This window comes from Aulonocara stuartgranti (assembly GCF_965226115.1).
Source record: "Aulonocara stuartgranti genome assembly, chromosome: 8".
Taxonomy (NCBI): Eukaryota; Metazoa; Chordata; class Actinopteri; order Cichliformes; family Cichlidae; genus Aulonocara; species Aulonocara stuartgranti.
In genome coordinates, this window is record NC_138959.1 from 29,517,438 (window position 1) to 29,541,148 (window position 23,711).

A 23,711-nucleotide genomic window follows, 5' to 3' on the forward strand; every position below is an offset into this window, starting at 1 on the left:
TGCTCTCTGGTCACTACACTAACGCGTAAATATTTCTTTCAAAATAAGACACACAACTACAACACGATACCAAACGACTCACGGACTGGTGGTTGGGGACGGCTGCTTTAGTCTATACAATTTAAACCCTTCCTTACATCCATGAGCAAATTTGAAATCACCAACAAACCTAACATGAATGTCTTTGAACTGTGATAGGAAACTCTCTAATATTGTGTAGTCCACCCCTGTGTCTGCCTACACAGCTTAGGGAGTACTTGGAGAGGACCCACCCAGACACATGGAAAACCTGAAAACTCCACACAGAAAGGACCCAGCTGGGGTTCAAACCAGGAACCTTCTTGCTGGAAGATGACCTTACCCTAGGTCTGCCCTAGAAGATCTCACCCTAATGTGAACAACACCTACAGTACATTTATTAATACTCTCTTCTCTGATGTGTGTGTGTATGCATGCCCACACTCACCCCATCCGCCTTCTCTTGGGTGTTGGCCAGCATCTCCTGCAGGGCTCGTACAGACAGCGACTGCTCCAGCACAAAAGTGCAGATTGACAGATCTGGAGGTACATTCTGAAACAACAAGAAAACAGCTATAAATTTACATCTAAATTAAAATCTCCTGTCCATTGTTGTGTAGGCCACCTTTATACCACCAAAAGAGCCACGGTTTATCCTGTGTGGCACAGGAGACTTTATTAAATCTATGATGACTACAGCTCTGACTTTGTGCACACACAATTCTTAGTAAACACGTGAATCCTATAAAATATAGCATGAATGGAGCTATGAAAGCTATGAGGTATAGAGTAGTTTTCAAACTGTAATGCTATTGTGGAAGCTGTGACGCTCATTTAATTAATTAGGCAACTTCTCCAAAAGCATTTTGGTTTGTGATCTGATGATCAGGGTTTGATGAACATGACACATAAATACATGCTACAGCCAACACGTTCTGGATTTTTTTCTTCAGTGAAATCATTTTTCCCCACTCATTTGATGGTGATCTGGCTATTCTTGTGAAATAAAGGATTATTACTTATGTCAATACTGTACCTTGGAGTTTGAAATGGACTCGAGGAAGCAGAGTCTGTTCCCAAAGCCTTCAGCAGCAAGACAAAGTTTTTGTTGCTCCTTGTGGATTGTAGCTGAGCATTGTAAGACCACTTCATCATCCTAAACATAGAAAGAAAAACAGTGGGTCAAGACAGAGAGCTTAAAACAAAGGCAGCAGGGAGCAGGGCTGTGCTGTGCATCGTTGGGGTCATTAATCAAAAAAAGTAAAACACATTATTCATTACCTTTCTTAAAAGTATTGTAGTATGCTACTTTATTACTTGCCAGAGAAATTTATTTGTTACACTAAACGATAAAATGACCTGAAACGCACTGCCACATAGTTACATTTAACAATATAAACTATAGGCTACAGTTTCCCACACACCAACAGAAAATTCCTGTCCTAATAAGGGCAAACATATGATCTTTCTTTTAGTGTTTACCTATTAACACAAAGCAACAACAATAAGCAAATATGGAAACCAGCCCAAAGAGAATTTAAAGCAACTGCCACAGTGATTTTACTGTAGAAACATGTACAGTAGAAATGGAGACAACCCTGCAACCCTGACTGCTCATCAGCTTATCTACTGAAGTTCAGGGTCTGGTCTGCCTGTTTAAGCATGCTGTCTGTGTAGGTGTTTGTTCAACCAAAATTGCATTCCCAGTATAATTTCTGTTCTGGATGCAATTTGCATCAATCCACCATTTTTCTTCTCTAACACGCTAAAATCACTGATTTAATGGAGCTGTAGAGGTCAGGCACAGCGTGTTTTAGGCGGCGGCCAAGGGTGGAGACTCTGGCAGACCAATCCCAATCCCTGGCCACCAAGGCTGATGACTGGGACATGGAATGTCCCCTTGCTGATGGGGAACCTGAGCTAGAATGTGAAGTTGAGAGGTACCGGCTAGATAAAATCGGGTTAAGCTAAATGCACAGCTTGGGCTCTGGAAGCAGTCTCCTCGAGAGGGGCTGGACTCTGTCCCAGTCAGGAGTTGCCCTTGATGAGAGGCGGCAGGCTGGAGTGGGTATCTTGGTATCCCCTTGGCCTGCTGCCTGTACGTTGGCATTTTCCCAGTGGGCTAGAGTCCACTGGAGTCCCTGAGCAGGGGGTTCAAGGGTGCTTCACCTGGAGACTCTGTTATCCTACTGGGAGACTTCAATGCTCTGTGGGACAGTGAGACCTAGAGGTCAATGTTGTAACCAAATGGTGGACATTGAAGAGAACGGCAAACTCAACATCGAAGTTTACCGGAAGCCCACACACACGGACCAGTACCTCCTCTTTGACTCCCATCACCCTTTGGAACACAAACTTGGAGTAATCAGGACCCTACACCACCGGGCAGAACATGTTCCCTCTAAGCCTGAAGGGAAAAAGAAGGAACACACACATGTAAAGGAAACACTCAAAACGTGCGGCTATCCTAAATGGGCGTTCTTAAAGTCAGCAAAGAGGCACAGAAAAGAAGATCAGACACCAGCGAGGGAGGACAGACGCAACAACATTGTCATCCCCTATGTAGCCGGCGTATCAGAGAAACTCAGGAGAGTTTTCTCCAAGCATGACATCCCAGTGTATTTCAGACCCAGCAACACGCTCAGACAGAAACTGGTTCACCCGAAAGACAAAACGCCAAAACACAAACTTAACAATGTGGTGTATGCTGTACAGTGCAGCGAGGAATGCTCAGACCTCTACATTGGAGAGACCAAACAGCCACTTCACAAGCGCATGGCACAACACAGAAGAGCCACCTCCACAGGACAAGACTCAGCAGTCCATCTGCATCTAAAGGATAAAGGACACTCTTTCAAGGATGCCAATGTTCACATTTTGGACAGAGAGGACAGATGGTTTGAAAGAGGAGTGAAAGAAGCCATCTATGTCCACTGTGAGCGACCATCTTTGAACAGAGGCGGGGTTTACGACACCAACTCTCTGCCATCTATAATTCAGTTTTGAGATCCTTCCCAGACGCCTTAACGCCCACTCACATCCTGGGCCATCTGACCTCAGGAATTCGCATGATAAGGTGGGGCCAGGTTTCACAATGAACACACCCGAAACGCTGGCTGATTGGGACCGACGCCCAGTTTCCCACCTTGGCTCAGGCGACTAGAGGATCATCAGGGGGTCCTTTTGTCCCTCTGTGGGGGGTCACTCCCACTAGGTTTATATCTGGGACTCTCCACCATTTGACCTTAGAACTGAAGAAGCTTCTCGGATGAGAGGTGAAACGTCTTCAAGTAACTTAAAGAAGTCCAGACGCTTTTCTTTGCAAGCTCCTTTGACAAATGGTGGACACTGGAGGTGAAGGGAGTCATCAGGCTGAAGGAGTCATATCTGCTTCGGTCTACCCAAATTGCTGTTATAAGTACATCTCTGCAAAACATTGTATCCTTATTAACATTAAAGAAAACTAAAAAGAAATATAGATCAACTTAAAACAAAGAATAATTTTATTAACATTGTTTTTTAGTGGAGTCAGATGTCATGTCAGTGAACTGGTTCTCCTCTGCATAGCTGAAACCAGTTGGAGCTTGTGCATTGAAAGGATCTTTCACCCAGTCATACTGGGAACTGTTTTCAGGGAAGTATGCGATCAGTTTTGAAATGTGCTGCTTAATACATGGAATCACTGAGGTGGCATCATAGCCAGTATCAACAAATTAAAGCAGATTCTCGAATAAATCAGTATTTCCTTCATCAAGATTGCTGTCCCACATTGCAAGCTTTTAGGTGAAAGAGCTGATCTTGCCTGTGACCTGAGGGAGGTGTTTATCTTTCCCTTGAAGCCGTAGATTTAGTTCGTTTAGCTTTCCAAATATGCCACTAAGATAGCCCAGTTTCACCAGAAAGTTCTCATCACTAAATTTTTCAGCCACTTCAGACTTGTGCTCCTGCTCCAAAAATATTCTCATCTGCTCTCTGAGCTCAAAAACTCGGGACAAGGCTTTTCCTCATGACGGCCACCTCGCTTCACTGTAAAACAGCACAGCTTGATGTTCAGCTCCCATCTCGTCACATGTGGACAAAACAAAAGAGATGACTGTTAACTTCAGGAGAGCACAGAGAGATCACTGTCCATTTCACATCAATGGAGCCTCTGTGAAGGTCGTCAAGAGCACCAAATTCCTTGGTGTTCACCTGGCAGAGAACCTCTCCTGGTCCCTCAACACCAGCTCCATAACTAAGAAAGCCTAACGGCGTCTCTATTTCCTGTGGAAGCTGAGGAAAGCCCATCTTCCGTCATTCATTCTCACCATCTTCTATGGAAGGACTATCGAGAGCATCCTGAGCAGCTGCATCACTGTCTGGTATGGCAACTGCACCATATCAGATTGCAATACTCTGCAACTTATAATGAGAACAGCTGAGGAGATCATTGGAGCCTCTCTTCCCTCCATCACAGACACTTATCACACCTGCTGCCTCTGCAAAGCCTTAATGGAGGACCCCACGCACCCCTCACACACACTCTTCACCCTGCTGCCTTCTGGCAAGAGGTACCGGTGTATTCGTGCCCTCACTACCAGACTGTGAAACAGATTCTTCCCCCAAGCTGTCAGACTCCTGAACACTGACACACACACAAATACCTTCATACCAAGCACTTATCTGCACAATCACATACACACACACGCACACCTTCATACACCAAGTTACTTTTTGCACAACGCTCAGTCTTTTGCACAGTTATTTTGCGCGGTTGTGTCTTATTGTTCTGTTCTGTCTTTTTGGGGTTTTTTGCACATTGCATGTGTAGTCCTGTGTTGATTGTCTGTTACATGTCATAGGTAGCACCATGGTCTCGTTTTACTGTGTACTGTACCATTGCACATGGTTGGAATGACAATAAAGGCACTTGATTTGACTTGACTTGAGACAGCAGAGAATACTCTTGTTTTTAGTGGTCTGGTCTTTATAAAATTGACTACACCTACAATATCAGTCATAACCTTACTTAGAAAAAATAGGAAAGGCGCCTTGATGCCAGTGCTTCTCTGTGTATAACACAGTGTGTCCATTCAGCATTAGGCGAAACCTTCTTGATGAGCGCCCGAAGCCCTTTTCTCATCCCTGCCATGGTCTGTGCACCATCACTACAAATACCAATGCAGTTCTCCCACTTTAGCCCGTTCTCAGTCAGGAAGCAGGCCAGCATTTTGAATAGCTTTGCAGATGTGTCTCTGTCTCTGACATGTTTACAAAAAAGTAGATCCTCACACAGGAACTTTGTCATGTCACAACGTACATAAGCAATAAACAAACAGTCTTTGTTGCTTCATCAAACTGTAAGGCAAAATGTTTGTCTTTGAGTTTATCTACCAGCTGTTTTTTAAGGTCGTTACCAATGTCATTTATGCGTCTGGTGACAGTGTCACTGGACAGAGAGATAGTTTTATTTTTGCAGCACTCGTGTCATCCAGCATGCCAGAAACCATGTCTAATGCTGCAGGCAGACTCCTCTGCTATGGTGTGAGGGTTTTTGCACTGAGCTATTTGGTATGCCACCTTGTTTGATGCTAACCTTGCTCGCTGGTTTACTGAAGGAGCTTTCACAAAGATGATTGTCGGCAATATTCAGAACATTTTCGCTGAAAAAACTCAAGTGGTTTATCAGTGTGACTGGGATGTAATGTCTGTAAGTGGCACCTTAATTTATTTGGCTTCAGTTAAACAACTCCTTGGTAGCAGGGCCTCTGTGGTGGATGAGGTTCCTAAAAGCTTTGGGTGTTGTAGGGTTGTCCTGGTTGACCCGCCTCTACAATGGTTCATAGAGATCACCAGCAGTACATCGGGATTGGCAAACCAGGGTGGTGGTTCCCATCTTTAAGAAGGGGGACTGGAGAGTGTGCTCTAACTATAAGGGGCTCACACCTCTCAGCTTCCCTGGGAAAGTCTATGCCAGGGTGCTGGGGGGGGAAAAAAGAGTCCATCTTGTTAGTTGAACCTCAGATGCAGGAAGAACAATGCAGGTGTTGTCCCAGTCGCAGAACACTGGACCAGCTCTAAACCCTCATGAGAATATTTCAGGAATCACTGGGAGTTTGCCCAAGCAGTCTAGATGTTTTGTGGACTTGGAGCAGGTATCAGACACTGTCCCTCTGAGTATTTTGTCAGTAGTGCTTCAAGTGTATGGGGTGTCTGACCAGTTGCTACAGAAGTCATTCCCAGTGGGTATTGGACATAAGGGCTGCCCTCTGTCACAGATTCTGTTCATTATTTTTATGGACAGGATTTCTAGGTGTGATCAAGTGGCGGAGAGCTTAAATGTTGGTGGTCTCAGAATCTCATCTCCACTTTTTGCAGATGATGTGGTTCTGTTGGCTTCGTCAGGTGGTGGTCTCCAGCTAACACTGGAATGGTTCGCAGCCAAGTGTGAAGCGGAGTCATGGTCCTCAGCTGGAAAATTTTGGAGGTCAGGGATGAGTTGTTGCCCCAAGAGAAGGAGTTTAAGTATCTCGGGGTCTTGCTCATGAGTGAAGGGGGAGGGAAGCGTGAGATTGACAGACGGACTGGGGCTGCAGCTGCAGTGATGTGGATGCTTTTCATCATGGTGAAAAGAGAGCTGAGCTCTGATGTACCAGTCCACCTATATCCCTACGCTCACCTATAGTCATGAGCACTGGATAGTGAGCAAAAGAACAAGATCGTGAGTACAAGTGGTGGAAATTACCTTGCTCCAAAGGCTTGCTAGCCTCTCCTTTAGACTTAAGGTGAGAAGCTCAGCCATCCACTTAGCCACATTGAATGGAGCCAGCTGAGGTGGTTCGTGCATCTGACAAGGAAGGTTGGGCCAGTGGCATGTCCCACTGGAAGGAGGGCGATATCGCTTGCGTTCTCGCTCGCTCACTCTCTCGTCACTGTCACTTCTAAAACTTTCTTCTCTTTCTAAATAACCAAATGTCACGTGTTCACATATTATTGGTTGCCATGGTATATTTTTCTACCAACAGGAAAGAGGTGTCAGTGTTTTTGTTTGCACTAAAGACGCCAATAGTATTCAGAAAAAAGCATTGCATATATATATATATATATATATATATATATATATATATATATATATATATATATAAACACCCAGCACGCCCCTGCGGGCGGTTTATCCTTCAAGCTCGGGTCCTCTACCAGAGGCCTGGGAGCTTGAGGGTCCTGCGCAGTATCTTAGCTGTTCCCAGGACTGCGCTCTTCTGGACAGAGATCTCCGATGTTGTTCCCGGGATCTGCTGGAGCCACTCGCCTAGCTTGGGAGTCACCGCACCTAGTGCTCCGATTACCACGGGGACCACCGTTACCTTCACCCTCCACATCCTCTCGAGCTCTTCTCTTCTCTTCTCTTGGTATTTCTCCAGCTTCTCGTGTTCCTTCTTCCTGATATTGCTGTCATTCGGAACCGCTACATCGATCACTACGGCCGTCTTCTTCTGTTTGTCTACCACCACTATGTCCGGTTGGTTAGCCACCACCATTTTGTCCGTCTGTATCTGGAAGTCCCACAGGATCTTAGCTCGGTCATTCTCCACCACCCTTGGGGGCATCTCCCATTTTGACCTCGGGACTTCCAGGTTATACTCGGCACAGATGTTCCTGTACACTAAGCCGGCCACTTGGTTATGGCGTTCCATGTATGCCTTGCCTGCTAGCATCTTGCACCCTGCTGTTATGTGCTGGATTGTCTCTGGGGCATCTTTACACAGCCTGCACCTGGGGTCTTGCCTGGTGTGATAGACCCCAGCCTCTATGGATCTTGTGCTCAGAGCTTGTTCTTGTGCTGCCATGATTAGTGCCTCTGTGCTGTCTTTCAGTCCAGCTTTGTCCAGCCACTGGTAGGATTTCTGGATATCAGCCACCTCCTCTATCTGCCGGTGGTACATACCGTGCAGGGGCCTGTCCTTCCATGATGGTTCCTCGTCTCCCTCCTCTTTCTTGGGTTTCTGCTGCCTGAGGTATTCACTGAGCACTCGGTCAGTTGGGGCCATCTTCCCAATGTATTCTTGGATGTTCGTTGTCTCATCCTGGACTGTGGTGCTGACACTCACCAGTCCCCGGCCCCCTTCCTTCCGCTTAGCGTACAGCCTCAGGGTGCTGGATTTGGGGTGAAACCCTCCATGCATGGTAAGGAGCTTTCTTGTCTTTATGTCAGTGGCTTCTATCTCCTCCTTTGGCCAGCCTATTACCCCAGCAGGGTACCTGATCACGGGCAGGGCGTACGTGTTGATGGCCCGGATCTTGTTCTTACCATTCAGCTGACTCCTCAGGACTTCCCTGACCCTCTGCAGGTACTTGGTGGTTGCAGCTTTTCTAGCGGCCTCTTCATGGTTCCCATTCGCCTGCGGGATCCCCAAGTACTTGTAACTGTCCTCTATGTCTGCAATGTTGCCTTCTGGTAGTTCAATCCCCTCAGTTCTGACTACCTTCTGGTATTCTTGCCAATTCCTTTCTGTGTCCCACTCATGTATTGACCCATGTGCCTGTTCATCTTAGCCGATATGATGCCTGACAGGAGCTTCCTTGTAGTACTGAGGCAGGTTATTGGTCGGTAGTTGGAGGGGACCGGTCCCTTCTTGGGGTCCTTGGGGATCAGGACCGTCCGACCTTCGGTTAGCCATTCCGGGTGTCTCTCGTTAACTAGCAGCTGGTTCATTTGTGCTGCCAGACGCTCGTGGAGTGCAGTCAGCTTCTTTAGCCAGTAGGCGTGAACCATGTCGGGCCCTGGTGCTGTCCAACTCTTCATACTGGAGACCCTTTCTTGGATATCTGCCACTGTGATGGTTACTGGACCCTGTTCAGGGAGGTCGCTGTGGTCAGCCCTCAGATCCTCTAGCCACTGAGCATTGCCATTATGGGTTGCATCCTTCTCCCATATGCTCTTCCAGTATTGCTCCGTCTCCAGCCTTGGTGGTGCTGTTCTCTTATTGTTCCCTTGCCACTGAGAGTACACCTTTGCTGGTTCTGTGGAGAACAGCTGGTTTATTCTCCTGCCTTCTATCTCTCTGGTGTACCTCCTCAAGCGGCTGGCCAAGGCTGTGAGTCTTTGCTTGGCAGTTTCCAAGGCCTCAGGTATGGACAGCTTGCTGTATTTCTTAGGCACCTTATTTGTCGCACCTTTCTGCAACTCCGTTAGTTGGCTAACCTCCCTCCGTGCTACTTTGATCTTGCCCTCTAGCCTCCTTCTCCATGGAGGGTACTGCCCCTTGTCGCTGTTCAACTTGTAGCGAAGCATCTCACTGATCACTGTTGCCGTATTGTAGATCAGCTTGTTAGTGTCGGTAATCGTGGTTGTAGGTATTGCCCGTAGTGCTGCATTAACATCATCTAGCAGACCTTCTGAGGGTACTTCACGTAATCTTGGTAACCGGCTACGGGGGATCCAGGTTTCAAGCTTGGCCATGATCCTATTTTTCAGGTCAGTTCCTCTCGCATATATATATATATATATATATATATATATATATATATATATATATATATACATATATATATATATATATATATATATAAGGGGTGCAACGATACACAAAATTCACAGTTCGGTTCGGTTCGATACTTTGGTGTCACGGTTCGATATTTTTTCGATACAAAAAAAATGTTCATGCCTTTTTAATTTGTTATTTATTAAAATTATAAATATATATTTTAACTCAAAAGTACAGTTTTTAAATTTAACCCTAACCCTTGTGCGTGTTTTTTATTTTGACAGCGAATGCGCACCTGCGGACCACTTATGTGCAGCCCTGGTTATTTAGCTCGTCATATTGCAGCCACAGAAATTATTTTGTCCATGAAACCATAAAGCTGCACTTTCTTTTTGCCTTATAGTCTGATTTGTCATAACTTCTCCGTTTTGTGGTAAGCTTTTCTTTGGCTGTCACTTCTTCACCCTGACACATATATATCCTGCTGCTTTTACACACGCACTCATATAAGCTCAGCGATTCTCTGCGCGATCAACCTCTCACATGTTTAAGCTTGCTGCGGGAGATTTCACTTGTCATGTTTGCATAGTAAGCTAACGATTAATAAGACAATGTCAGAGGAATTGGTGCGCAAATTATCATCACTCACAGATCAGTGCTGTCGCTCTCTATACACAGTTCGCACGATTGCAAAGTGAAAGCAAAAAAACAAGCGCAAATTCAAACGTGATTTCAATATGTCACATATTGACAGTGGCTCACCGATGCCAATGACATAATTACCCAGCTACATTTCTGAAAGAATGCAAAAGCATTGACATATATTTTTCCTTCCTACAATAGCCCGACGGGCAGGGAAGAGATAGATTTTGGTAGCCCGACTGAAAAAGTTGCTAGCTCCGGGACGTCGGGCTAGCGATATTGCGAGCCCAGTATCTGATTGAGGAATCACTCATCTTTGGAAAAGAGAGTTTATTACAGAGAAATGTCTCTTTCCAAAATAAAAGCTATACTATCCGCTTCTTCTGGGCTATATTCTCAGCAGCATATTAAACATATAAGGAGAATCATGTGCTAACAGCTGTCTAAATGACTCGGCTAAAGTTAGTAGCATGCTTGTTGTTTTTGTCTTTGCACTAGGATGATGTCGGCGTAAATGTGCAGTCATATTCGTTGTGTTCCCACTAGTGCTTAATCTCGTTGAAATGACCTTGACGCCACAACACGGCAAATCTCCGTTAACGAGCTACCGCCGATCGCCCCGTGCATGGGGCTAGACGGCCAACACGTTAACGAGCTAACTGCGCTAACACACTAGCTCCCACCCATGTAATTGAGCATTGCATGGCACATCCAACATACTGTTTTACTTTAGTCCATGACTCGCTTACCTTCAGGGTCATACGTCACATGAAAACTAAAATAATTCCAAACGCCAGATCTGAATGAGGGTGGGGGAGGTTCATGTTGCAAGGAGAGCTTAACTTCTGTCTCGCTAGCTTGCCCTGCGCTCTTCCTTCTGACTATGCTGTCTGTGTTGAGGGCTCAGTGGATCTGCGCTCGACAGTGCAGCCTAGGCGGAGTAGTCGAGCGCAGATTCACTGAGCACTCAACACAGACAGCATCGTCAGAAGGAAAGTTGATAAAATAAATTACAAATGTATTGTTCGAACGGTTCAATATCGATACGAATATCGTTGCACCCCTAATATATATATATATATGTATGTATATATATATATATATATATATATATATATACCGTATATATATTTTTTTTTTAATCATAACTCTGGTATTACATGGTCTATCAAAACAGAAACTGCCTCAGGTGTTTCCTGGTAGTCATCACTATTCTTTAAGTTTATTTTAAAGTGGTTGATATGGGGTTAGGGACGGCCTTAGGGCATCTGGGGAGTCCCTAGGGACGTTTTCCCTGGAGGGCCTAACCCGGGGGTTGTGGCCATAACCTGGTTAGGGGCTCTGGTGGCTCTTAGATGGTGTTTTCATTGTGGCTGCATACAGCGGAGATGGGGGAGGGTCTGTGCTGGCGGACGTTGGTTACTGGCCTGGTAGCCTGGCTGCTCCTGCGTGGGTCCGGGACGGGCGTGGAGGCTTGGGGGTCTGGGGGTGCTCCGCCCCCAGGCTGGGGCTCTGGCTGGGCCTTGGGGGCTTGGGTCCTGGTTGTTGTGTTGCCGGGGTTGTGGGCAGGTGCATGGGGGCTGAGCCCTGGTGCGGGGGGACCTCTGGTGCATCGGCCCAACTGGAGGGCTCTCTAACTGGTGGGGAGGCTGTTACATCTTTGCAGGAGGTCTCCTCACTACAGGAGCTCACTCTGCAGGTGGGGGAGAGATATAGGAGAGGTGGAGAATGAACTCAACCTGGGTGTCTATTGTCTTGTGTAGTCTGGAAGATGAGTGGATGACGGGGTGGGTGCAGTTTTCTCTGCGGTGGGGTCAGGTGGGCTGCCCCGGACTCTGTGGGGCTGGGTGGTGCTGCTGTGGGTCCCGGTCCGGATGGGCCTGGGCCCCCTTGTCCTGGTGGGTTCCAGAGTGTGGGGCTGCCTACTGGGGTCAGCGGGGGAGCTTGCCCCTCCCTTTCTTCCCTCCCCATCCTCAGCTGCCTCCCTCTTCCCGCTCCACCACACCCACCCACACACGCAGGGCTTGGGGTGCAGGTGTGTCACCAGGGTGCAGGGGAGGCACTCCCCCTCTGTCCCCTTCTGGCCGCCTGTGCCTCAATTTTAGGCCTAGACATCCACATTACTCACACTCTCAAAACACATACATATCACTAGATTTACTAAACCTGCGCAAATTTGCGTAACTTCCCTCAACTCAACACCTACTAGAATTACTGGCTTTTATATTTTCTGGTGCAAGTCCCGAGGTGTTAATCACCCCTGCTGAGATTTTCACAGGTCGTCAGCTCGTTTCTCCTCCAGCTTTGGTTGTGCAAACCACCCATTATCCTTGAGGCCTTGCACATTTGCATTTGCTCACTCAGAGTTGCTCAGATCCAAGCCAGGCCAAACCTCTGTGTTACAACTTTCAGAAATGCCTGCCGTACCTATACAAAATATCCCACACATTGACTGACCTGCAAATATGAAAGACACACATTCACAACTTCCTTGACTCTCAGCACAGCTCTTCCATTGTTCCATTGTCACTGTGTATGTGAGGAAGTGGCATTGCTTGACTACAGCACAGTGCTGTGCATAAAAGCAGACCGACCCAGGCGGGAGAATCATTTCTTGTTCGCATTTCTGAGAATGCACATCAGGATGGCCTCCGTATCACTGCCACGCAGGAAGAACCTCTCCGTGCAACAGGCTTTGGCCTTGCTTCAGGAAATGGACGAAGCAGATTCTGATGGAGGACAGGTTTCATTTGTCCAGCAGGCCACTGATACCTCCTCAGAAGAATCTGAAAAGGAGACGGAACAAGAACCCAACATGCCTCCACGGAAGAGGCCCCGTGGTACTGGGAAGCCCAACCAGAGCCACACGGCAAAATACGGCACTGTGTGGGTTGAGGAGGATTGCCCAGTGCAGCAGCAAATCGCTCGTGCTTCATTGCGCAAACTGGACCCACAGAGTCTGCTAAGGTTTGTCATTGCCATATTACATATGATATTTATATAAACCCATTTAGAGTGAGGTTCATGTAAATTTACCATTCTCTATTTGTTTATCTTCCAACAGCGTAAGATTACAAGTGTGCTCCAAAGCTTCCTTTGCCTGTTAGACGTGGGAATGATGCAGTCCATTAGAGAGTGTACGGTACATCAAGCCCGCAGAACAGAGCCGCACTGGAATTTGTCAGTTCATGAACTGATGGCATTCATTTCAATTCTGTTTGTAAGAGCAATCATGTTGGTGCCATTGTGGATTGCTGGTCAGAAAGATTTCTGGTGCCAGTAATCAAAGAGACAATGCCCCGAGATAGATTCATTTCAATTATGCAACACCTTTGATTTGATGACAAGGACACGCAGAACGGGTGAAAACAGATAGATTTGCGGCGATCTCCAACATCTGGACACGCTTCAACAAGAACTGTGCTAAGAGTTTCACTCCAGGAGAACACATGACCATAGATGAACAGCTGTTCCCTACCAAGGTTCGTTGTCCATTCACACAGTATATTGCAACCAAGCCAGACAAATTTGGGATCAAGTTCTGGATGGCCACGGACTTGGACACCAAATATGTCTGCAGTGCATCTCCTTACTTGGGAAAAGACCCCAGTCGTCAGAAGGGAGAGAGGCTGGCAGAGAACGTGGTCATGAAACTGATGGAGCCATTTTTGGATGATGGGAGAAATGTCACAACAGACAATTTCTTTACTTCACTGTCACAGTCGCACAAACTGCTGCAGTGCAAAACAACGTTACTGGGCACGGTGAATAAAGTCCGGCGTGAACTTCCTCAACTTGCAAAAGATACTGCAAAGCGAGAGGTATTCTCCACTTCAGTGCTTGGAAGTGGCGGTGTCTCCTTGACAATTTATGCACCTAAAAAAACCAAGACTGTGTGTGTTCTAAGTTCCATGCACCAAGACGTGACGATCGGTGACGGCAGAAAGAGGAAACACAACATGATAACAGACTATAACCACATGAAGGTACGTGAATCTGTGTACAATTTTACACCAGTGCTACAATGTTATCTGATGTGTGTTATACAGGCCTATAGAAAAAAATATATACTCATGACTCTCTCTCTCTGCTTTTACAGTGTGGTGTAGACGTGTTGGACCAAATGGCATGGATGTATTCCGTAAGAGCAGCAACACGCAGGTGGCCAGTAGTGGTTTTCTACAATATGCTGGACCTGGCGGCAGTGAATGCCTACATTTTGTACAAGGCATGTACAGGGTGGACAGGCAAAAGAAGATTGTTTCTGAGTCTTCTAGCTCAGCAACTTTGTTGCCGATTCATGCAGCACAAGGAAATATTAGCACAGAGGCAGGCTGCTGAAGCTGCTGCAGCTGCTGTGCCAGGGACTGTAAAGACAACGCAGCGCCAGGTGCAAGAGAGCTGCAACAGGAATCGCAGCAGGTTTACCTGTGCAACATGTTAGAAATTCACCTATGCCAAATGCAGGGATGATGGACACTGGGTCTGCAAACGCTGTAAAGTTTGAAACACTTTGAAATAAAACAGACTTGTGTACCCATATATTGTGAATGTGTGTCTTTTGTATGTAGGTTGTAACAGAGGTTTGGCCTGTCTTGGATCTGAGTAAACAAATGCCAGTGTTGCACAAACACACACACACACGCAGCAAATCTGCATTTATTTGTCCCACAAGTGGAAAATCTGCATTGTCACTGCAAAAAAGTGGACAGTGCAAGACAAAAGCAGCTAAATAAAAACTGTACAAAGAGCACAGTATAGAAAGTGCACTATACAAACAAAACATAAATATGGACACGTGTATTGAAAAATATTGGTGTGTGTATATTATGTAAGGTGTGGCTATATAAATATATGTACAACCATATGTGTTTATGGACAGGCATGCAATGTAGTGACAAGGACTGACAAGAACTAATATTGCATATGAGAAATATTGCACATAGAAACTACCATGGTGCATTGTACGCTGCAGGTAAGGAAGGAAAGTAGCCTTGCAGGTAAGGAAAGACCTGAATCTCTCATGGTTGGGGGTTGGGGGAGGGTGTGTTTGCACAACAAAAGCAGGAGAACAATGGAGCTGAAGACCTGTGAAAATCTCAGCGGGGTGCTAGGAGGTGTTAGGGTCGGGGGAATTTACGCAAATTTGCACAGGGCTAGTAAATCTAGTAGTAGGGACTTGCACCAGGGGAAAAAAGGCTCAGTAATTCTAGTGATATAGGGCCTTGGGGGTGGGCTGTGTATTCAAACCCACCTCTGGCGCTGGTGCCCTACCCTCAATTTTAAATGCATATAGACACTGAGGGTTTTCGGGAGGAGCCGTGCTGTTCTGTGGCAGGAAGCACCATGCCCTCCTGTGTTTTAAATGCACTTTAGAACAGCACATAGCAACACTACATATGAGCGGGCAGAGGGAGGTTTGGGGTCTTCACTCACCCCCGTTCTATTAACCATTGGGGTCTGGGATGCGGGGCCTCCCTGCTACTGCAGATAAGGAGGCGGTCTGCTTGCCTCCACCCCAGAGAGAAGGGTTACATCTCCTGGGTCTAGGTACGGTTTGCCCCTCTGGGGTCGGGGGTACCTGGACCTGGGATATAGAGTTTGTTTGGGGAGTGTGAATGTGTGTACAGTGTCTCTACGTCGGGTGAGTGCTGAGTATTTGTTTGTGTATATGGGGTGGGAATGCATGTTTGTGTCTGCGTGCGCCTGTTCGTCTGTGTCTATATGTTAGGTTGGGTCTTAGACTCCACCTCTCTGGGAACATCTCAGGCTCTCCGAGGTATGGAGGCCTATCTCCCCTCACAACACTCCTGCCGGTGGCTGATACCCTCAGACGTTGGTGTGTTGGTGGTTCTTGGTGTCTGGGGCTGGGCGCTCATGTATGTATCGACTAACTCCTGGTGGCCAATTGGCGGGGGGGGGGAGGCTTGGTCCTCTCTGGCACAGCTGGCTGCGGAAGAGCCCGCAGGCACGTCACTGCAACCCCCTCTGGCCTCTGCTCCGAGGCTGCTGGGTGACCTCTCGTTTGGGGCTCTCCTCAGCTCTTCCCAGGAGGGTGGCAAGGTTGCCCCTTTGGTGGTCCTTCTTGGGTCCACGTACTCTGGATGTCTGGGGCCTGGATCTCCTCCATACCTGCTTCATACCCTGGGGGACGGGGCTATGGGTCCCCACACTCCCTTGCAGATTGTTACATGGAGAAACCTTTTGAATACAAGCATGCTGATCCACACAGGTGTGCACACAGGTGTTCACAGACACAAATTACACCTTTCTTGGCTGCTACCTCAAAGCACATTGTGCGCTGTCGATCTTGCGTGCTGCACAATAACATTTAATATTTAGTATCTACTAGGGCTGCCACGATTAGTCGACTAGTCACGATTACGTCGACTATCAAAATCGTCGACAACTGATTTAATAGTCGACACATTGGTTGAAGCTTTGCAAGATCCCAAAAGACGCAGGAATAAGGAGTAGGATTTAAGAGTGTAATAACGGACTGAAACAGAAGATGGCAGCACTGCATGTACAAGGATGCCAGCTGCCGTTAAACCCCGAAGAAGAAGAAGAAGTTGTGTCCGGTATCGTAGCTGTATCCAAATTCAGGAACCGCATCCTCCTGTGCCCACATTTGTAGGCCAATTACGTTACAGCGACACGACGAAGACTGTACAAATTCACAGACTCCGACAAATGCGGCCAACAAATGCGCCCTTCATTTCCCCAGATTTGAAGGATGGGTCAGGTGTATATTTCGTGGCCCAACCTATCCAAGAATTCATAGCGCGGCCCTGCTCAGTTTCCAACAATGGCGGCAGCTAGTTAGTTTTAATGTTACTCTTATTATTCTTTCTGGGTCACAAAATAAACTTTTAACATATTTTCAGGCGAGAATGTAGCTGTGTAAACCTCAAATATCTGCTCAGTTTATCAAGACACCGCATATTTTCAAAAGCGCTCCGACGTTTTCGGAGACGTCTTGTTACCCACTAGCTCGATAGCTAGCCGGGGGCTAGGCTCACTAGAGCCGTGAGAACACCGGACTCCCGGCAAATCGTTTTCAAACCCACCACCGTCTTTCGCTACTCAGGTTAAACATATAGGTCACTTAGATGGGCTCAGGGGGTTGGGAAGCGTATCTGTAACCGGAAGGTCGCCGGTTCGATCCCCGGGGTCTCTGTCTTGGTCGTTGTGTCCTTGGGCAAGACACTTTACCCTACCGCCTACTGGTGATGGCCAGAGGGGCCGATGGCGCGATATGGCAGCCTCGCTTCTGTCAGTCTGCCCCAGGGCAGCTGTGGCTACAACCGTAGCTGCCTCCACCAGTGTGTGAATGAATAGTGGCATTGTAAAGCGCTTTGGGTGCCTTGAAAAGCGCTATATAAATCCAATCCATTATTATTATTATTATTAGATAACTTAAAAATGTTATTGTTTGGCTTTTTTTTAGTATTTTATTTGTTCCTGAGTAAATCGGTTTGGCTGAGATTAAAGTTATAGTTTTTACACAGCTGAATAAACGTCAAGCAGACAGCTGATCATCAGAAGTGTGAGATGCTCAAGAATTTACTCCGGTGTCCTGTTATATTTTAGATAGCAAGGAGTTTATTAAACTTCACCGAAACAATCTGTAAATTTCATTAAAATTTAATAAACTATCATCTTGTCTTTATTTTTAGTTAGCACATACCTTAAACACTTAAAGCTGTAAGCTAATGATAGTGATATAAGAGCAGATGCTGCTGGTGCAATAAGCTGTAGTTTTACGTCCAATGGATGATGATCTGATTAGTCGACTAATCGCAAAAATAATCGGTGACTAGTCGACTATCAAAATAATCGTTTGTGGCAGCCCTAGTATCTACTGTTATCTACTGTTAGCTAGTTTATTGTGATGGTGTTGTATTTATTCTGTTGCTCTTTTTTGTTTGTTTTCTCTTCTGTTTTTTATCTCTATACAGGTGATCCAGGTGTTTTGTTTGGTTTTCGTTTTTTTCTTCCCCCCTTTCTCACCATCTCTTCTCCCCTCTGGTTTTCTTTCTCTCCCTCTCTTTCTTTCATTCTTTCTGCCTGCCCTATCCCCCAGTCATGTCTGTCCTATCTGTAACAACCGAAAATAAAATAAAATAAATACATAATTATAATAAAGGTCAATCAAATGGACCAATATGGCAAGGCCATAATGATCCACTTGGTAAAGTAACTCCACTTGGCATCTTTCTTGGCCTTCAGACAACAATTCTGATGGCTAAAGATCCAAATGGAACAGGCAAGAAAAAAAAGGTTATTTTAAAAGGTTATTAACATAGTTATTAATATGTCATTAAATAGAAACTGTTTCCTTCGTATTCCTACTTATCCATCCTGCTTGCTGCTTATTCCACGGAAATTCCCACAGGTAATTGAGTGATAATAACTAAGAAATTACCACATTATTACATTCTTGCATTCTTGAATGGTAATAACATAGAAATTAACAAATTATTTTGTTTCTGCTTTGTTACTCTACTATTGCCATTTCAATACTGTAAAAAATAAGCATTCCTGAATAGAAAAATTAGTTTTAGTGTTTGAGTACCGTGCTTGATTAAATTCTGAGCTCAAATTTAGGAGTAAAATGTAAATTCAGCTTGTCATTTGCTTAATAAATAAAAATATAATTTTTAGTTTATGACATATTAACAGACTTTTAAATATTCTGTGTTTTCTTGTTTTCATGACAGGTGTTCTAATAAATTTGTTAAGCACTGTATGAATATATAAATTAGAAAGTTCGGTTTTAACACTCTCACATGGTTACGAAAAACAATTGCTGAAGCTTTTTGTTATCTGTGGGAATAATGTTGAAATGATAACGATTTTTAAACAGCCAATTTTTATTGTTTCAGTTAAGACTTTGGACCTGATATTTTCCTTGTTTGTTCTGTAATTTTACTTTTTTGAACACAGTGACTGTTTTGTTTCATTGGTATTGTATTCCTAGATAAATCCAGATACACTGTCACAGAATAAACAGAAATCTGATCGTGTTCTGTTTGGATTATACGGACACAGTTTTTTGCTGCAAATTAAATCTAATCAGCAGATTGTCTGTCACGTCCCACACTGGAAGTGACTTGCTTGTCTCACATTGCTTTTAAGCTGATGCCTGGTTGTTTTGAACATTCCAGAATTTGGCTGACAAGGTAAGTCTCGAATGCTTATCTGAGTACCTTTTACTGCTTTTTGGTTTTAACGACACTGATGGCAAAGTTGTAAGGAAATTCAATTTTTCAGCTTTCTTTATGCAGCGCCAAATCACAACAACAGTCGCCTCAAGACCTCAGCCTTCTCGTATGTTGTAATTTTAACCCAAGTCATCAGGTAGCTTCCAACTCTGTGTGTACAGAAGACACATTAAACAGTCTAATTTTTGCCACATACAGCACTTGAGCACCTGTCCACGCACTAACACGTATCATGTAAAAAATTATATGATCACTGTCTTCCTTGCTTCCACTTATTGCAAAAACACAAAAACACACTGCGAATACACATATATCAGCTTAAAGCTCGTTTTGACATGAAATCCTTTTCTAGATCTGAGTCAGCCCTCTTCTTCCCCTGCTCTCTCTGACTCCCACACACTCACTCTTCTCTCCTTCTCTCACCAGAGGACAGCCTAGTTCGCCCACTCACTGCGGTGCTCCCATGCCATGCAAGAATGAACAGTGTGTGTTTGTGTGTGTGTTCATGTGTCTGTGTGTTTGTGTGTGTTTGAGGTTTTTGTGTATCTTTGTCCAAATGAGATATAATCGAGATCAATGATATCAACTTTAGCTTCCTTTTATTTAAATCAGTAAAGATGATGTCAGTAATCACTTGCTGCAGTAGGTGTCATTATATCAGGACAGATCTTTTCACACTCTGCTGTGTGTTATTCTGATGTTTATTACATTTGTTGTTAGGGAATATATTCTAAAACACTTCTTCAGTAAAGACTCAGAGAAGAGAAACACACAGAACTTCTTGCTAGCAAGGGCAGCCTCCAGACTGAGAGACTCGCGCTGAGAAACTGCCCCGGTCTTTATTTATACTTCAGTGGGTGTATGTGTGTGTGTGTGTTCTGCTGATCAAAGGGTCATATAACATAAAAGCACAAAAGGAAACATCCTTGGTCAGGACCTCCTAGGATGAGACATTCTTTCAATATGCCACCAACTATATACTTCTACACACAAGTGATTACATGCAGTATTCTACCATATGCAAACTTATATCATTAAAAGATTATACTGACTACCTCTGTCAGTGCGCCCCAGGGCAGCTGTGGCTACAATGTAGCTTGCCATCACCAGTGTGTGAATGGGTGAATGACTGAATGTAGTGTAAAACGCTTTGGGGTCCTTAAGGACTAGAAAAGCGCTATACAAATGCAGGCTATTTACTAAGTACAATTTTCCATTGACATTTGTTATTGACCTTTAATCTGTATTCAGGGATTAGGGATCTAATTAAAAACTATAAATTGAGTGAATGTAAAATGATATCTCCATTAGGGACAGGAACTGATGAGAATTTGAGAGATTCCAATTCCATCATTGATATCACTTGTCGATTTGCTTCCTTATCCATTCTCTTACTGATTCTCGTTGGCTACCGTTTGAGAGTCACCACCATTGCTAAGCAGCACCTTGAATCACCTTGTTGTTGAATTGTGCTATACAAATACACTTGCCTTGCCTTGCAATGGAGGACATTACATTTGTGCAAACTAACTGCATGCTGTATGGTCAAATGTTTGTGCATGTCGGAGGTATTTCCCCTCTTTGTTTAGATGGACCGGTTCTTATATAGCGCTTTTCTACCTTATCTGAGCGCTCAAAGTGTGTCAGGGTCATTCAGTAATTATTACACATATTATACAGAACACTGTTCTTGAAAGTAATGCAGTACTTTACTTAATTACTATTCGTTACATTACTTTCATGTCACTGAGTAAAATGACCTGAAAAACGCTTTGTCTCATAATTAACATTTAACAATATAAAGCTATAGGATACAGTCCTATATGCCAACACAAATCCCTGTGCTAATGAGGACACACATATGATCTTTCTCTTGTATTACACAAAGCTTCTCTTAGTAGAACATAAAGATGAGGCAAAAAGTAATGATGGTTCCAGAATGGTTCTACTTTAGAAACACAAACAAGGAGAAACGGGGTTGCAGCCGCACCGCTCATCAGTTTGTTACCTGTTGAAGTTCTGGGACTGGCTGCTGGGCTGTAGTTCACTCAGTGTTTAGCACCATAATGCAGTTATTTCTGTCCTGGACTCCGTCTGTGCTCTTAATATATAAAATAAAAGTAATGTCCATATCCACACTGTAGACTACACCACTGTTTTCCTCCTCTGACACACGAACTGAAATCAGCTTATTGTAAAAAACGAATAAGCAGCATCTGTCACGGCTGGGGCAGCAGTCGTGTGGTGTGGTGAGAAAAAGGATCCAAAGTGCAGGTACTGGCTGGGGTGCGAGTGAGCTTTATTTACACGAGTGACAAAGTGGCAGAAACTATGGAGCCCCGCAGGGGACATGGGAGAAAAAAGAATTAAGACGGACTTTTCCGAGATCTCGCAAAACTATCTCGGGATCTCGCAAAAGTTTTGCGAGATCTCGCAAAACAAACTCGGGATCTTGCCAAACGTTTGCGAGATCTCGCAAAAGTTTTAGCCGCATTCTTCCCGTTAGCTCGAAGCTAACGGGAGGTCGAGACCTACTACAGCCGGGAAGAACACCGCTTTCCCGGCACATCGTGCCTCGACCTCCCGGTCGGCTTCGAGCCGGTGTCCGAAGAATGCGGCTAAAAGTTTTGTGAGATCCCGAGTTTGTTTTGCGAGATCCCGAGTTAGTTTTGCGAGATCTCGCAAATCTTTTGCGAGATCCGTCTTAATTTTTTTTTCTCCCATGTCCCCTGCGGGGCTCCGTAAGAAACAGGAAGAGCAGAGCGGGGAGTTAACAAAACCTAAACTGGAGAAAACTAAAGAACTAACCTGAAACCATACACACAAGGGATGAGGAGCAAAAATGCACAGCGAATGTTGGGCAGAGAGATGCAGAATTTACACCGGGTTACACAGACGACGCGACGAGGAACACAGGCAGACACACACTATAAATACACACAAGGTAATGAGGGAGTGACACACCAGAGGGGAACACAGCTGAACCTAATTAGATACAAACCTTCAAAGTAAAACAGGAAACTCACAGACTGTTTTACAAGACAAAACTTGCGGACACAAACAGAGCACAGGAGGAAGACACAGGTAGAGAAAATAAAACACAAGAACCAAACCCAAAGAACAAATACAAAATCAGAATAAACTAGAAAATGACAACAATAGACGGGGTCATCATGACAGGATCAATGGGCAGGCACACAAAAATCCCATGAAACTGGACTACTGGGATTTCCATCCCTAATCTGAATAATCTCAAGAGAACAGGCAAAGTTTTATTGTTATTTTGTGACACTGTAATTGTATTTATCTACCAGTACAAAACCAATGATGTCATTATTCGGGTCTTTGATCAGTGTTGAGTTTTTGTTGGGGACTCATGATTTATTCCTTTTAAGTTAAGACGTGATTTGTCTTCAAGTTCTGTTTTCCCTTTAGTTATATTGTTTCCTAGTGCCTCAGAGTTTTGATGTCTGTATGTTTTATGTATACTGTACTCTGTGTTTTTTCCTCTGTGTCTCCTGTGGGAAGTCAGGCTTGCCTCCATGTTTGTTTATCTCCCATGTCTGCTTCTGTGGTTGCTATTTAGTTCTGTCAAGTTCCTCCCTAAATACCCAGTGTGTGTATATATTGTCTGAGTCTCACTGTTCTTTTTCATGTAACAAAACGTAAAAAAAGTTTTGCTTTTAGTCCAGTGTGTCTTACATGTCTGGCATTAGGGTCCTCTTTCTGTCTGCCACACAACAGTTATATGACAGAAGGATGGGACCAAACATACTCCACTGACTCATGCTTTCTTGAGGAACTTGAGGAGATCATTGCTTAGCTGACTGAGCGGGTAATAAATACGTAGATCAATGCAGAAAACAATTACTTTCTGAAGGACTACGTTTTTTCCAAGGCCCAGTTCCTGACATTTCCTGCTTTTTCTGTTTGACATAGGCAGCCAATATTCTGAGGAAGTCCAGTGTGCCATGGTTAATAGTGTTTGTTCCTGACATGCTCCTCCCAGAAGCTGTTAATGTTTCCCTGCTTGCTTTTCCAAATTGGTTTATTTAAAGACTAATAACTGAAAAACCATGAGGGCTTTTAAGCCTGTCCTGTTAAAAACTGTGCAAACATGTAGTGTTTGATCCCTTGAGATTCTTGTTTCACCCTTCCCTGTTCCCAGGGTGGGGGTGGCCAGGACCCAGCCTGTCCCTACACTTATCCCTGTTTTCTGGGTGAGGGCCGTCAGGACTCTGAACCAATCTCTGTTTCCAGAGTGAGGACAGCTAGCACCGAGCCTGTCCCTGCACCCATTCCTGTTCCAAGGGTGATGGGCCGGCTGGTCTACCTGCACAGCCCTGGTCGCCTGAGGAGA

The 23,711-nt window shown here is 45.0% G+C and overlaps 1 protein-coding gene across 6 annotated transcripts in view; it reads right to left on the reverse strand.

Moving 5' to 3' along the window:
- Positions 1-23,711, reverse strand: part of LOC309713587 (ryanodine receptor 2-like) — a 304,174-nt gene that overhangs the window by 231,762 nt on the left and 48,701 nt on the right. For all 6 annotated transcript variants that reach the window (XM_082545335.1, XM_082545334.1, XM_082545338.1 and 3 more), the window contains exons 2-3: positions 1,055-1,174; positions 467-571 (exon numbers count right to left, since the gene is read on the reverse strand). In XM_082545335.1, the coding sequence (XP_082401461.1) occupies positions 467-571; positions 1,055-1,174 (225 nt within the window). The remainder of the gene's footprint in view (positions 1-466; positions 572-1,054; positions 1,175-23,711) is intronic.